Source organism: Salvelinus alpinus, chromosome 2 (assembly GCF_045679555.1).
Source record: "Salvelinus alpinus chromosome 2, SLU_Salpinus.1, whole genome shotgun sequence".
In the NCBI taxonomy this organism is placed as follows: domain Eukaryota; kingdom Metazoa; phylum Chordata; class Actinopteri; order Salmoniformes; family Salmonidae; genus Salvelinus; species Salvelinus alpinus.
This window is the reverse complement of record NC_092087.1, coordinates 27,988,497-28,003,894: the sequence shown is the minus strand read 5'-3', so window position 1 is coordinate 28,003,894 and position 15,398 is coordinate 27,988,497. Positions and strand designations below refer to the sequence as shown.

Sequence of the window (15,398 nt, the reverse complement as noted above, 5' to 3'; positions counted from 1 at the left end):
ACTCAGAAAAGGTTGTAGAGGCTCAGCAGGTAACCATTTTGTAAAAATATTTTTAAGGTATTTTCTGACTTTATTGAACATATAGAGGGAGAGGATGGCCGTGGGGAAGGATAGAGAGAGGTTGTGTGAAAGAGCAGTAAGCCGGATTCAAACCTATGCCGACACTGTAGATACAGTATGTGTGTCGGCGGCTACGGCATTACCTCAAGACCAACCAGGCCACTCAGCAGATAACCCTAAACAACAAATTCCAGGTAACAAAATTAGATGGAAGGAGAGGTGGAGCTGTTTTTTTAACCTTTCACGAGTATCAATCCCGGATCCGGGAGCACCCCCCACCCCCCACACACTGATTAGCATAGCTAGCATAGCTTCACAAGTAGATAGTAGCATCTAAATATCATTAAATCACAAGTCCAAGACACCAGATGAAAGATACAGATCTTGTGAATAAAGCCACCATTTCAGATTTTTTAAATGTTTTACAGGGAAGACAAAATATGTAAATCTATTAGCTAAACACGTTAGCAAAATACACCACTATTCTAACTCCATCAGTTTCTTACTCCTTCAGGTGCTATCACCAATTCGGCTCAACTAAGATATTGATAGCCAATAACCTATAAAAAAAACCATCAGATGACAGTCTGATAACATATTCATGGTATAGGATAGTTTTTGTTAGAAAAAAGTGCATATTTCAGGTAGAAATCACAGTTTACAATTGCACCGACCATCACAAATCGACTAGAATTACTAGATAGAGCAACGTGTATGACCAATTTACTCATCATAAAACATTTCATAAAAATAGACAAAGCATAGCAATGGAAAGACCCAGTTCTTGTGATTTCAGACCATATTTCAGATTTTCTAAGCGTTTTTCAGCGAAAACACAATAAATCGATAAGTTAGCATACCACATGTGCAAACGTTACCAGAGCATCGATTCCAGCCAAAGAGCGCTATAACGTAATCACCGCCAAAATATATTAATTTTTTCACTAACCTTCTCAGAATTCTTCCGATGACACTCCTGTAACATCATTTTACAACATACATATACAGTTTGTTCGAAAAGGTGCATATTTAGCCATACAAAACCGTGGTTACACAATAAAAATACTAGGAAATCAAGCCTCAATATGTCTGACGTCATCTATCAGAGTGATCTAGTTTAATTGAAAGCTAATCATATACTTGACTAAAAAATACAGGGTTGACAGGAATCGAAAGACAAATTAGTTCTTAATGCAATCGCTGATTTACATTTCTAAAATTATCCTTACTGTGCAATACAGGGTTCGCCAAGCGAAGGGATAGAAAACAAAATGGCGAAATATGCGTTTAAAATATTTCGACAGAACAACGATTTATCATATTAAATATTACTTACTATGAGGTGATTTTCCATCGGATTCTTGGGCAATGTATTCTTTCTTGGGTATAATCTTCTTTTGGTCGAAAGATGTCCTTTGTCCGTCTAAATGCCCGCTAACGTTCAACCAGGACCCCGAAATGTGCCCGGTGCTTCACATAGAAATGCATCAAAATCGCACTAAACGGATATAAATTGCTATAAAACGGTTTAAATTAACTACCTTATGATGTTTCTAAGTCCTATATCGAATTAAATTACAGACGGATACATTTCAAGTTGATAACCGAGCCTGTGAAAATGGCATCCGGAGGTCCCTTCCTGCGTAAGGGCGAGCGTCGAAAGGGGGGCTACTCTCACTCCTTGGTCTTTTATAACCTCTGAGAGCTACCTAGAAGGCCCATTCCACTTCTCATTGGTTACTGACATCCAGGGGAAGGCGGGTGCAGTTCGTGTCGTTCCATAGGATAGACAGAGACCTTAAAAACTGATCTGAAACCAGAGCTTCGCTCTCAGACCTTTCACTGTCTGTCATGGATTTCGCTGTAGAAAGAGTTCTGGGTCACCCACAGACATAATTTCAACGTTGTATGAAACTAGAAAGTGTTTTCTATCCAATAGAATTAATAATATGCATATTGTACGAGCAAGAATTGAGTACTAGGCAGTTTAATTTGGAGACGACAAAATGCTAATTCGGAACAGCACCCCCTGTAGTCGCAAGAAGTTTTAACTGGGTGTGTGTTTCACTCAGACCAGAGGTACCTATAGTAAAGTCCCTATCTCCACATCTCCCTACCATTGTTATGGGACAGTCCATGGTTTCCTAAACCAAGCTCCATTGTGGACACATACCTATTTAATTGCCCTTGAACATGTCTGGAGTCTTGAATATATCTGGACTGTGATCTGAGCATCTACCTCCCACGTATGGTCCACACCTGCACCGCAGCTACAGAGTTGGGGTGCTTGCTTCCAAAGCCTGAATGCTATCCCTATCATATCTTTCCCATGGCAGACAACCCAGTTTTAAAAATAGTAATACATTCAACTGTTTACACAACCAAACCAACAAACTAATCTCAAGTGGCAGATGGAAGATTTATCACTGTGGTCATAATGGTAGAGACCTAGACTCAACAGAAACATAGACATTACATGCAATTTTGACACTCATCCAGTAAGAATTTTAGTAAGAAATATATTTCCAGTCTTACTGGGACATATTCCCACGTTAGCAGAGGGACATATTCAAGGTTTTTGAGGGAAAACAGCTGCGTGCCCCAGTTAAGAGTATCCCAGTGGGAATATGAGAATTTCATTATGAGCCATTCCATTCAGATATTTAGTTATAATCATACAAATTACTTTGTGCATTACCTTGGCTTTGCCTCTGATTACAGATTTGAGCTGAGCTGTGGTCGTTAATGGAAACATAAGCCCATTCTTAGACAGAAGGCTTTTATGTGTAGTCAGCACATGATTGGAGTTCAATGAACGGAATCCAGAGACGTTGAAATGCCAGATTATTAGTTACTATTGAGGGACTATGCATGACACTATGACGTGATCACGAGTGTTGATCTTGCAAATTGACACTGAAATGTTGAGTTGAGCCATGAATATGTTATGCAGAAATGTGTAGACTTCATACTCATCGGTATGTTAATTAGCATTTAGGTATTTTACAATGTGTATGAGGCAGACTTTTCCCACAAACTACTTCAATCTGGATTTTATGAGCAACAATGTCCCGCCGACCACGAGACAGGGCTTTGAAACTGATCCAATAATTTCTACCTATATAAACAGTCATCACTAAACTGATGGCTGCCCACCTACCATAACATTGGTATGAAAGGCTCAGGTACAGGCAGTACAGACTAATGAATGTAAGTTCTGTGCTCATAGTAGAAAACCCCATAGATGGTTAAAAAGCCTGCTGCTCCCTGTCTCTCAGCCACATCCCACATCCTGCTCTACAGCCAACATACTCTACCCTACATTGACACACATGAAAGAGAAGCACAAACCAAGGGGATTCTGACTGCCTGGACCAACTACTGATCAGAGCAGGGCCTCCATCCACCACCCAAATAATTCTGGTCTCCCAGACACCAAGAACATATTACACTTACAAGCCTTTCCTCACTGGACCTTTGAAGACTGTGGTTAGCCCTAACCACAAGCCACCATTAGCAGAATGATTTCTGGATAGCATGCATTTCCATCCCCTGTGAAGTGGGGGTACCTATTGCGATCCCTTTCATGATAGGCAAAGTTCCCTGATTGGGGGTTAAGGGTAGGTTAAGCATAACATAAAATACTCTGCAGCACTGCCCTTTAGTTAATCCTTACTGGACTCTCAAGTGCAAGGGATCATGGAAGACTTGCTAGGACATAGTACGCTGAATGCTACCTCAGCCATGGAGGGACCAAAATGGATTAAGGGTGAATAGCAAGGAAAATTGATCAGCTGTCTATTAGTGTGTCTGTCAAAGGTTTCCTGCATGTGTTTTGATGAGATTCTTCCAACCTTGGCAGTTTTTCTTTGCCAGTCTTGCTCTTTGGTGGTATAGGAGCTGTTGTTTAGGAGTTGCTGTTGCTGACTTTCTTAACAACGGCACATAAAAACCGGAGTGATAGATTAGTTGAATTCGTACCCGGCTGTCCTCCTGAGCCTCCCACTCTGGGGTGTAGCTGTGGACCATGGTTCCGGCTGTGCAGTTGGAGAACTGGAAGAGGCTGGCGAACATGCGGTGGTTCTCTGGTGTGTCTGGGAAGATTGGGTCTTGGAAGTTAACCCCGTGGGGGATAATGCTGTAGTTCTCATCCATCCTGGGGAACAAAGATAGACAGGAGATTAAGATGCATTGCATTTGAATTCCACACACACACACACACACACACACACACACACACACACACACACACACACACACACACACACACACACACACACACACACACACACACACACACACACACACACACACACACACACACACACACACACACACACACACACACACACACACACACAGAAAACCCTCATACAGTATGGCTCTGAGACTGAGGTATGGCAGCTTGTGTGATGCTGCCGTTGGTGTCAGGCAGGATTAAAATAACATGTATTTTATCTTCCTTAGTAGCTAGGTTTCCATCCAATTGGTGACAGATTTCTTGCGAATATTCTAAATTCCGCATTAAATTAAAACAATATGCACATTTTGCCACCAGATGTGTTTACATCAAAGGCTGTGCGTGATGACGTAGTGCACATAACATACCTTTTGCGGTTAAATTCCCATGTACCAAATAAAAAGTACAAGTTAAATGGGTTTCTATCTCATTTTCAACTCTACTGATGAATTTTTCACAAAAGATTTTGTTTTATATAGCGAGTGTGCTCACTCTGGTATGGGCACATGCTAGAGCACATATGGCCTACATGATGGGATACTATTATGGACAAAGGAGACAAGATTATTTTTATTTGTCAAAGGCAGCCAAGCATCAATCATCATGTCTTCAGAATAAGACCCTTGATATTTATTGGAAAAGAGCATCAAGCTCATCACCTTGCACTTTCACCACCCTGTAAAGTTCTTCATAATTGATTTAATCTGTAACCTAATAAACTGCATGCTTTCCCGATGAGTAGTAGTGCGAGGACCACAGAACATGTCATCGCGTGACTCCAAGTTTACTTTGATATGATGGTTATTATATCAGTATTTGCGCATAAAAGTGTTTCCACCAATATTTTTCGAATAATTAATATTATCGACACAAAAAGATCCCACCTTGTCTAGCGTATTTTGTTTTGTCAACATTTGGAAAGTTTACTGAAAAATGTTCTGTACTTTACTTGCATAAAAAGGTTGGATTAAAACCTCTGCCTTGGGACACATCTGTCTAATAAAACCTCCAATCGTGTGACAAGTAGGGGAATACCCATTGCATAACACACAGTTAGAGCACCTGCAGTACAACATTATGACACTTCTTCAGCAGCTACACTAAAGCACTTATGCATAACAAAGGCATTTGGCAACACAATTACATTAACCTTCAGGCGAAACATTTAATGTTCACATCTGAACTCATCCAAACAAAGTGGCATACTCTCCTCAATTCCCTCTATGTCTCTAACTTCCTCCCTTATTTCTCCTTTCTACCCCTCTCTTGTTTTCATTCATTATGGTGTTGAACCATGTCACTGCTAACCTCTCACAGCAGACATCTGCCTTCACACACAAAAACACACACACAAACCACATGCATTCGCACGCACACACGCGCACATCGCACACATTCACACGCACTTGCACTTGCACACACACACACACACACACACACACACACACACACACACACACACACACACACACACACACACACACACACACACACACACACACACACACACACACACACACACACACACACACACACACACACTGATACATAGCTAACAAAATAGCTACACGTACCGAGTTTACCTTGTATCTTTATTGACCTTTAATTTCAATATTTTCACTGTCTCTATGCACACTCACATGGCCATACACACTCACACACACTGTCACTCCAACACACACAAACACTCACTCCATCAGTTTCTCACTCACACATAATATGCACATACATTTATACTGACTCTACACACACGCACACCTACTCACATACAAGCTGCTGCTACTCTGTTTATCTCATATCCTTGAAACTTGAAACTTGAAACACACACACACACCACATCAGGATGGAAATGAAGGAAGTCCGTTATCACATCTCAGGGTGGCAAGAGAAATATTAATACAACAACATGGCATAAATTAACAGGAAATTTGGTTTGATCTGCCTCTCGTTAAGGGCATTGCTCCTTTCTTTACTGTGAGCTTTGGTTGCTTTCCAAGGCCAAGCCTGAGGAAAAGTTGACCTTTATTTCCCATTTATGTTTGTGCTACTCAATTACAGAGAATAGATCACATAATGGCCTGCAGAGTTGAAAAGCAATCATCAAGGCCATAAGTGGTGAAGGAAGGAGAAGTGTGTTCCATTAATAGTTTCTTAAGGCAGGAGAATGTTAACACCGCTGGAATTACATGATTTTGAATTTGAAAGGATCTGATTATCAGGAGTTAAACAGCTGTGTTATCCAGCTGTGTTATCCAAATTATTAAAAAAGAATTAACCTCTGACAGACGCTTGAACCAGTGATGTATCTCACGTAACAGTATACCTAACAGTATCTTCTTCAGTCAACAGTTTCCATGACCCCACCCAAAAAATAGCTTTGAGTCCATAGATACTGTGGCCTGGTTATGCAGTCTTATAGCTGTTATTTTTAATGTTGTTAGAGTAAAACTGGAATGGACCTTCAATCCACACGGGTCACATTTTCTCCAGCTATTAGAAGTGTGTCAGACTGAGGCGGAAGTGTTAGCTTGGAGGTTGACACTCGACAGCAGGCAGTCCATACATCTGGACTCCATCTAGTCTCCCTTGTGGGACATCAAAAGCTTGCTTATTGTTTCTCTGTCCATCAAAACGTCGGTCAGTGGCTGCATACGTGTTTGCATACTTGGGGTTTTGGGGGTGATGAATGAAAGTCGAGGATGGCACAAAAATACAAAATAAAAAGGTACCTCATGAGTGTTTGTGTGTTGTCAGCTCTACACTGTAATAAGTGGGATGGCTTTTACTGATTGGTATGATCTAAAATGACGTTTTGGTTCATTCAACCTATTCTAAAAATATATTCTTTTTTTTCTTTTCTATTGTGTTATTGACTGTACGTTTGTTTATGCGTAACTTTGTGTTGTTGTTTTCGTCGCACTGCTTTGCTTTATCTTGGCCAGGTCGCAGTTGTAAATGAGAACTTGTTCTCAACTAGCCTACCTGGTTAAATAAAGGTGAAATAAAAAAAATAAAAATGTAAAAATAATACATTTGACAGATCGATGTGATTTTTTAAATAGAATGATTGCTTCTAAATTGCTTTCAACACCTCATACAGATACACATTGCATAGCGATGGCAGCAATGTTGCAGCAGCAGCCTATCAGAATAGTTGGGGGTGTGGCTTATTGGGGGCGTGGCTATCAGGCTGTTCTTTTCAGACACCCGTGAGAGTGAATGTCATTTAAATGAATCTGTTATGTTGTATTCTCTATGTGAATCTCCCATGTGAGCATAAACATTACGTTGGCGTCATGGAACCACCCTTTTCTACTGAAACGTATAAAACCCTGGTGTAAGCTAAGGTTGCAAATGGTTGAATTTCTAAGACCAAAACATGCTGGGTGACGCTGGTGTGTGAAATGGTTTAAACTACAACTCTACCAAAGGACAAGACTATACGTGGATCATTGGCTACACGGCTGGAAATGGTTCAACTCTGAGATTATCGATCCCCACAGAATAAGAGCAAATCTTAGACGTATAATTACTAGTCTGCAGCTAGAAATTACGTAAATCTAGAATGAGAATACTGACAACTGCCGAAGCATCTATTCTATGACAACATTTCTGAATGATACTCTGAAGTATCATTCTAACCATCTACAACCATAAAAAGCAGAGACTCTGAATAACCCTACAGGATGATCGAGGATTCCAACAGAGAAGACAACAACGACATACGGGCGTAAATATGTATACATTGCAATTATTCTTGAATGAGCGGCCGTTCATGTGCAAAGGATTAGCATTTCAATGAATATAATTATAGACTGTGTGTAATGAATCCATTTTGTCTTTCCCACTCTTTCTCAGTCCCACCCCTTTCCTTTTGTCTACCAAGCTGTCATATCAGCTTAGCCCACTAGGGACTTTTCCATCATTGTTATTAACCAATATCTAGTGTTTGTTTGTTTTGTATTTCTGTGATTATTTAGTTAGTTAGTAAATAAATAATTAAGCCAATTTGTACATATGTTGCAGATTCATAATTTATGCTAGGGTTCGTGCAGATAACCAATAATTTTACAAAGTTTGGAATGAGACTGACGAAAGGTAAAGATTAATAATCATTAATAGAAGACTGTACTCGATGAGAAATGAAAATATCTGAAGTGTCACGTATACTCCCTCTCCAGCCTCTAGGTCGTCAGGCGGCTGATTATCCCGCACACCTGTCACCATCGTCTCGCGCACCTGCACCTCATGACACTCACCTGGACTCCATCATCTCCTTGATTATCTTCCCTATATCTGTCCCTCCCCTTGGTTCTTTCCTCAGGTGTTATTGACTCTGTTTTCATGTCGGTGCGTTGTTTATGTTTTGTGTTCATTGTTTATTTTATTTATTAAAACACTCACTCCCTGAACTTGCTTCCCGACTCTCAGCGCACTCATTACATGAAGAGTCCATTTGGGAAGTAGAGACTATAAACATTTTCCCGTGGTGCCCCGACTTCCTAGTTGATTAAAGTTTACCTGATTCGTTTAATCACGTAATAATAATTATACATAGAAAATTGATTTGATAAAATAACAGTTTTCACATGTAATGATAGTAATGACACGACACAAAGTAGAACATATGCACTTCCAGCACTGCATCTGTAATGATACTTGCTTGCAATGATACTAAAGAGCTTGGTAAAGTTTTCATTGGTAAGCTAGTTACCATTTGATTACATTATTGAAGTCAATAAATGTGAAAGTCTATGTAAAGAATGTGATATGAGTAATGATTTCATGTTATTGTACCAACTGAATTTATTGATACAGGAAATTTATTTAATTGCTTGTAAGCCAATTTGTATCGGTAATATCAAATGGAAAAATCTACTTGGAACAATATGAAAAAATTGGTTGTATTTACATTAAATATTAGTTTGGATTTAGGTTATTTATTAGGTTTTACCAAAGGGGAAAAGTAAGTTGAGTTTTGAAAGAAATAGGTTGCAACTTGAAATGTTTTTTGGTTGATCCAAAGAGTAATTTTTTACAGTGTATGTTTTTGTTTGACCCAGACAGCCTGATGTTTTGTCCCTACAGTGGGGGTCACTCATAATGTTGATAATGATGAACTACTGCGGCACTGGAATGTAAGCAGGGGCAACACAAGGTCAACCCTGAGAATTATGTGGATGGGAGAGAGGATCCGGAGGGAATAACACTCTGTGTTGTACTGTTGGCCCCAAAAATGCGCATGGTTCTAATTACCAGACTATTTAGCACAGACACAAGAACATACTCACAATGGACATGACCACTGATAATGGCTGTGTGTGTGTTCATTTCAATGGCTTTGAAATTAATTTCACTGCATATTTTGAGGGACATTGGAACCAATATCTTCCTCAAAACAATAACTGATGCTGGTTTTAATTAATTCCATGCTCCCGAGACATGAATCCTTCCCCATCCTGACAAGCATGGCTTTGTGGATTGTTTTATATATTTCATAAACTGTATGTTTTGTCCCTTTTTCTTTTTCTCTACCTTCCTCCATCCCTCACTCAATCGTTCTCACCCTCACTCCATCCCTTCCTCTCTCACTCTCTGTCTCTCTCTGCTCTGTTGCATGTTGAGGGTTGTGGCCAGTGTTTCCCCTACTTCACAAGTCTAGCATGTAAGTTTTGAGACATTTGGTCCCTATAGGATTACAACTCGATGTATAAACCAACCAAATACTCCCAGATGGCGCAGTAATGTCAACCAGCACTAGTAAATGCAGTTTAATGGCCAATGTTTCCACTGGTTTCAATTTCTTCTCAGCTTCTACAAATTCCATGGCACTTAGCAGACACATAATTATGTCCTAACCACTTGACGTATACATTCCCAAACAGTTCCGCAGTCAATGGTTGTAGAAAAAAACGCTATCTTAAGAAAAAAAATGTCTACGCTGGTTTAGCCATCCTGGATGCTGTGTCTGTATTAGCCAGCTATATTGTCAAAGTTCTGCCAAACCAACGTATTGTCTCCATTACACTCTCAGCATAAGGTATCGACTGCATACAGTACAGTCAATGGGACAGCAGTTATAGGGATTATCCTGTGTTTCAAACCCTAATGGCTTCCAGAGAGCGTACGCGTCTGCTGGTTCTCAGACCCTTTTTCAAATCCACTCTCAAATTCCCCAACTTTAAACAGAGCTCACTTCCCTCTCTCTCCCATTTTTCCACACAAAAAAACCTGGTCCTCCCTAGGGAAGCTTGTCATCTAGTCTTAACATTGTTTAGTCAAGAGCATGTTGGTTTAATTAATGTTTCCATGCAGCCTTTCTCCTATTTCTTTGCTTTTCTCTGACAGTTTGACTGGTGAGTTTTGCCCTGTCAAAATGGAACCAGCTGGCTGGTTGGTTCATGGTTCAGCCACACACCAAAGAGTCAAAGGAGGAAGTAAACAAAAGGGGAACCGCTGGGATGTGCAATATACCTGAGCCAAATACCAAGCCCTCTCCATGGTAATGGAGACTAAGGCAGACACCCTGGAGTCAATTCCCCCAGTAGCACTATGCTGTGTCTCTCAGTTCTTCAAGCAAGCATCCTTTCTTGTCCTGCTTACAGTACATACGTGAACTGAACACAATGGAGAGATTATAGCTATTGTTTATTGTTCTCAGTACTTTCACCTATTCTATCTTTTCAGATTGGTGATTCTTGGAATTAAAACATAGGGAAGGAGGCTTCTTCCAAACTACAGTAGCCCTCTCTAGGGGCAGGCAGCTGAGTGTCTTGAGGCTTAAAGCTCGCCAGAGCACCACCACTGCATTGAGATTTATTGACTGAACTTGTGGAGACATCCTTGAGAGTTCAGAATTAAGGGCTGTCATGACCCCTTCACTCCATTTGGCTAGATGAAAGCAAGTGATGAACTATTAAGTCATAACCGAGACATGAACTGTAAAGCCTTAACCCACAAATTATACTCACAGAATTACCAAGAATAATAATCTGTCCTTCACTTTGTTTAACAGCAGACAAGCAACAATGTTATGGGATTGAGATGACTACATTTGGCACAGACAGGCAGACCAATCAACAAGTCTACAGTTTCGGTCCTGTGGGAGACTCCTTGTTGCATTTCTTCATATACTAAACTCCCCTTTGTCCTGTCCTGAGCAGTCATAGTCGTGATTGATTGGGGAGGCTGTTTCAGACTGTGTCGTTTGGGGGGCTTTAACAGGAAATGGGAGCTCACTGGAGACTCTGATGGAAACTTTTCAGCACTAGCTTGCTGATTCAGCGCCTGAGAGAGCCAGCGTTGCAGAACAACGAGAACAATGCTTTCTGGAACTGGAGACTCCTCTGTTAAATGTTTACGACGGATGTCTGAGATTAGCTGAGAAGCTGCAGAGCAACACTAGGGGCTCAGGCAGACCCCCCCCCCCCCCCCCTCCATCCCAGCATCCTAATGGAGGGAGGTAGTCCAGAGATGCATCAGAGGAGGCATATTCTAATATAGGCTTTTTATGTAACTTTGAGTGACAGTTTAACACAGCACTTTTCATGTATACGTAGGATTTTTTATTCTAGTTTTCGTAGCACACTGAATCCTTGGACCTGTATGTCTGTGTCTTATTGTGATCCTTATTAGGTTGTTTCCTTCCATGGTCCCCTGGCTGATTGCAGGGCTAATCCCTATAGTTTGTAGTTTCAGGATGAGGAGACTTTTAGATCAGCAAAAACCTCAAGGCCTTATGGGTTTCCCAGTGATGGAGAACGGCTACATAGTGACACCATCAACCTTTCCTCTCAAACAGAACACACAAGTTCCTGTCTGTGTATGTGTGTGTGTGTGTATGTGCGCGTGTGTGTATGTGTGTGTGTGTGTGTGTGTGTGTGTGTGTGTGTGTGTGTGTGTGTGTGTGTGTGTGTGTGTGTGTGTGTGTGTGTGTGTGTGTGTATTGACTGGCAGCAGGGTGCCTATGAACCTGGGGTCTTCAAAAAAACAATACAAAATATAGCTGGCCATCCAACTCATCAACAAAACACACACATGTACACACACTCTCCCCCTGACTATGTAAACACACAGTCATTACTGTACTTGGCCGTGAACCTCCATACGAAATAGCTGAATACTCCACACTGGAATGCCTTTGAAATACTCTTTGATAGAATGTGCACTTATATGTTCTAGGTGCTGAGAATGAAAGAAACACAGGACATGAGACATGTTAAACCTGTCTGCACAAGTTCATCTCTCAGAACAGAAGGCTTGGTGTCATTCATCAGGGTTGTTCTGTGTTTGGGATACAAAGGACTTCCCAGACAGCCTGTGGTTGGTGTGGAGATAATACCCTCAGCCTAAACTTCCAGCTTTAAGGGTCTCCCCTAAGCAGTTGGGAACTGTCAGACTCTGTAATTATAGAAGCTGGAATGCCATGGGCACTTTGTCAAAGACTGATGCGTTGTTCCACTCTAAAACCAAGGGAGATAAGTATTAAGGTGTCAATCATCTCACATTATGAAACCTGCCTTTGTGGAAACAAATCTACTGATATGCTGTAAATTGTGTAAGGCATTTTAACTATCACAAAGTAGCACAGATGTTTTACCTATAATATGTGAGACAAAGTTAACTTTGGGTCAAACGTGTTGGGCCCCCCCCCCACATTAGGACCTGTGACAGGTGTGACATCTGAGCAAATGTGCATCATGCATCTGTCCATGGTAGACATTGTAGTATCATTACAGGCGTAACTTCAGAATGACTGGTACCTGATCCTCTTTTCAATGTGTTGCTTTTTATCTCACAATCTAGCTACTCCATATAACACGCTTCATATTATACACATACACACAGACACACAGACACACACACACAAACAGCAGGTTTGGGTTATTATTCTTGCTGTGTTTGCATCCCAAGACAATCCTAAGGGCCAGACCATCACTCTCAACTCTATTTCACCAAGTATTCATCAAACACAAGTTTCTCATTGTGACTGTAAAAAAGAATAACAGCTGGAAATGTAAGGGTTATATTGTATCTAGACACAAGTTCAGGCAATTACACAACCAAATCACGTATGCCTATTTTCTGTTGAATTATGATTGTGTCATTTCTGACTTACAAAACCGCCACACTTGCTTGACAGTGATAAAGGCACCTCCAACACCAGGATGTCAATGTATCTTACCTCAAAAAGAAATAGTAAGAGTTGTTCTCCACTGCGCTGTAGGAGTAACAGGGGAAGTATCCCAGCCCGGTGACATTGAACCGGGAACCAGCAGGGACCTCCAGCATGCTGCCCCACGCCTGGTCGCATTGCAGCTCGATCTCGGCAGAGAAGAAGAGGTCCGTGTCATACTGCCAAGGCAAGTAGTTGTACACACTGTATGAGTCCTTGTGCAGCGCAAGCACCTTGGCGAAAACGATAATCTCCGCGAGCTCCGCGCGGCACGCCTCCGTCTGTGGTCTCCAGTCATGGGGCAACTGGCATCCCCAAACTCCGCTGAAACAGGTCGCCAGAATCAAAGCCAAAATAGCACCCATGGCAGGCAACTGCGGGTCTCGATTGCAGCCTCTATGAAACGTAATTTTGTGGCAGTGATGGGTGAGCGCTACACGACCAGTGACTTCTCATCAAACTGTCCGACAGGACTGTATTCCATGGGCTTGTGTGCAAATGCGCAGCACCAATGTGACATATAGTCACTCAGTTGTTGCAGTCAAATATAATAGCTCCGCAGCAGTTTATTGATTCAGTTCTCTCATGCAAACCCCTCTGTCCTCCCTCATCCCCTACTGCACGCTAGGCTACACTCTGTGAGTGATGATCTAATATTACGCGCAGCTCCCCTGTATCCTGTAGAATAGAATGAGGCGCTCAGAGGCGCTCAGTGCGCTTTATATCTGACACTCTATTCTAACCTAACGTAGCAGGCGTAAAAAGACGTCTGAACGGAGGGCCCACATCTGGTTTCCTGCTGAAGAGGAAGCTAGGTCGAAGTGGATGTGTGCCTGAAAACCGGATGCATCCGTTTGTTGGCAACTCCGCTAAGGGTGCACTATTCTGACAGCCTCCATAGAGAACATTCTCCACTTTGTCTATTACCTAACACTTTATATTACTTAACCTCTCTCGATCAGACATCCAGGGGGTCATCAGGCGTTATCTACAGTGTCATCATGTTTAAAAACTGAGACCCTATAACAAAAATGGTATGCCCATAGACATGCAGACCATTGTCTAATATAGGCTATTTCCATACATTTCCAATGTTACATAATATTGGGTGTATTTATATATTCCTCTTATATTTCTTTGGTAATAAGCACCTGCAATTTACAACTTAATTATCAGCAAATCCTGCAACAGCTACCTTATCCTTCTCACAGAGACAAACAATGTCCCCCTGTGGACATGACTTCTGAGACATAAGGATGTGGGAAGTGGCCCACAAATTACACCACCAGAAGCTGATAGAAATACAATATTTGACCACTTTCTAATCACTCTGGTGTCTGAAAGATAGATGAGTTGCTGCTAACATTAGTTCAGAGTTCAATAATAAATTTCCTAAATGTCTCAGGCTCAAGAGACCCTAGGCTGAACAGTAGGCCTGCTACAATGACATGTAACATCATGCCTTTATCCCAGCATTGCACATCTGTCATAGGCAGTGATGTAAAAATAATACTCAATTGTCATACTTGAGTAAAAGTAAAGATACCTTAATAGAAAATGACTCAAGTAAAAGTGAGTCACCCATTAAAATACTACTTGAGGAAAAGTCAAAAAGTATCGGGTTTTAAGTACAGTGGTGGGAAAAGTACTCAATTGTCATACTTGAGAAAAAGTAAAAAGTAAATGCCATACATCAAATCAGAAGGCACAATTTTCTTGTTTATCTAATTTATTTACAGACAGCCAGGGGCACACTCCAACACTCAGACATAATTTACGAACACAGTATTTGAGCAGGCGCCATTACCTTAGCTCAGGGATCATCAACTAGATTCAGTCGCAGGCCAAATTCTTTCTTGAGCAGATGGTCAAGGGGCCAGAACATAATAACAAATAATTTATAGACTGCAAATTGACCGCAAG

The 15,398-nt window shown here is 41.2% G+C and overlaps 1 protein-coding gene across 1 annotated transcript in view; it reads right to left on the bottom strand.

Moving 5' to 3' along the window:
* The window catches only part of LOC139557692 (coiled-coil domain-containing protein 3-like), a 29,026-nt gene extending 14,859 nt beyond the window's left edge, over positions 1 to 14,167 (bottom strand). Inside the window, exons 1-2 of the mRNA XM_071372792.1 lie at positions 13,485 to 14,167; positions 4,042 to 4,216 (exon numbers count right to left, since the gene is read on the bottom strand). Coding sequence (XP_071228893.1) covers positions 4,042 to 4,216; positions 13,485 to 13,840 — 531 coding nt within the window. The 5' untranslated portion in view covers positions 13,841 to 14,167. The remainder of the gene's footprint in view (positions 1 to 4,041; positions 4,217 to 13,484) is intronic.
* Positions 14,168 to 15,398: the final 1,231 nt, after the last annotated feature.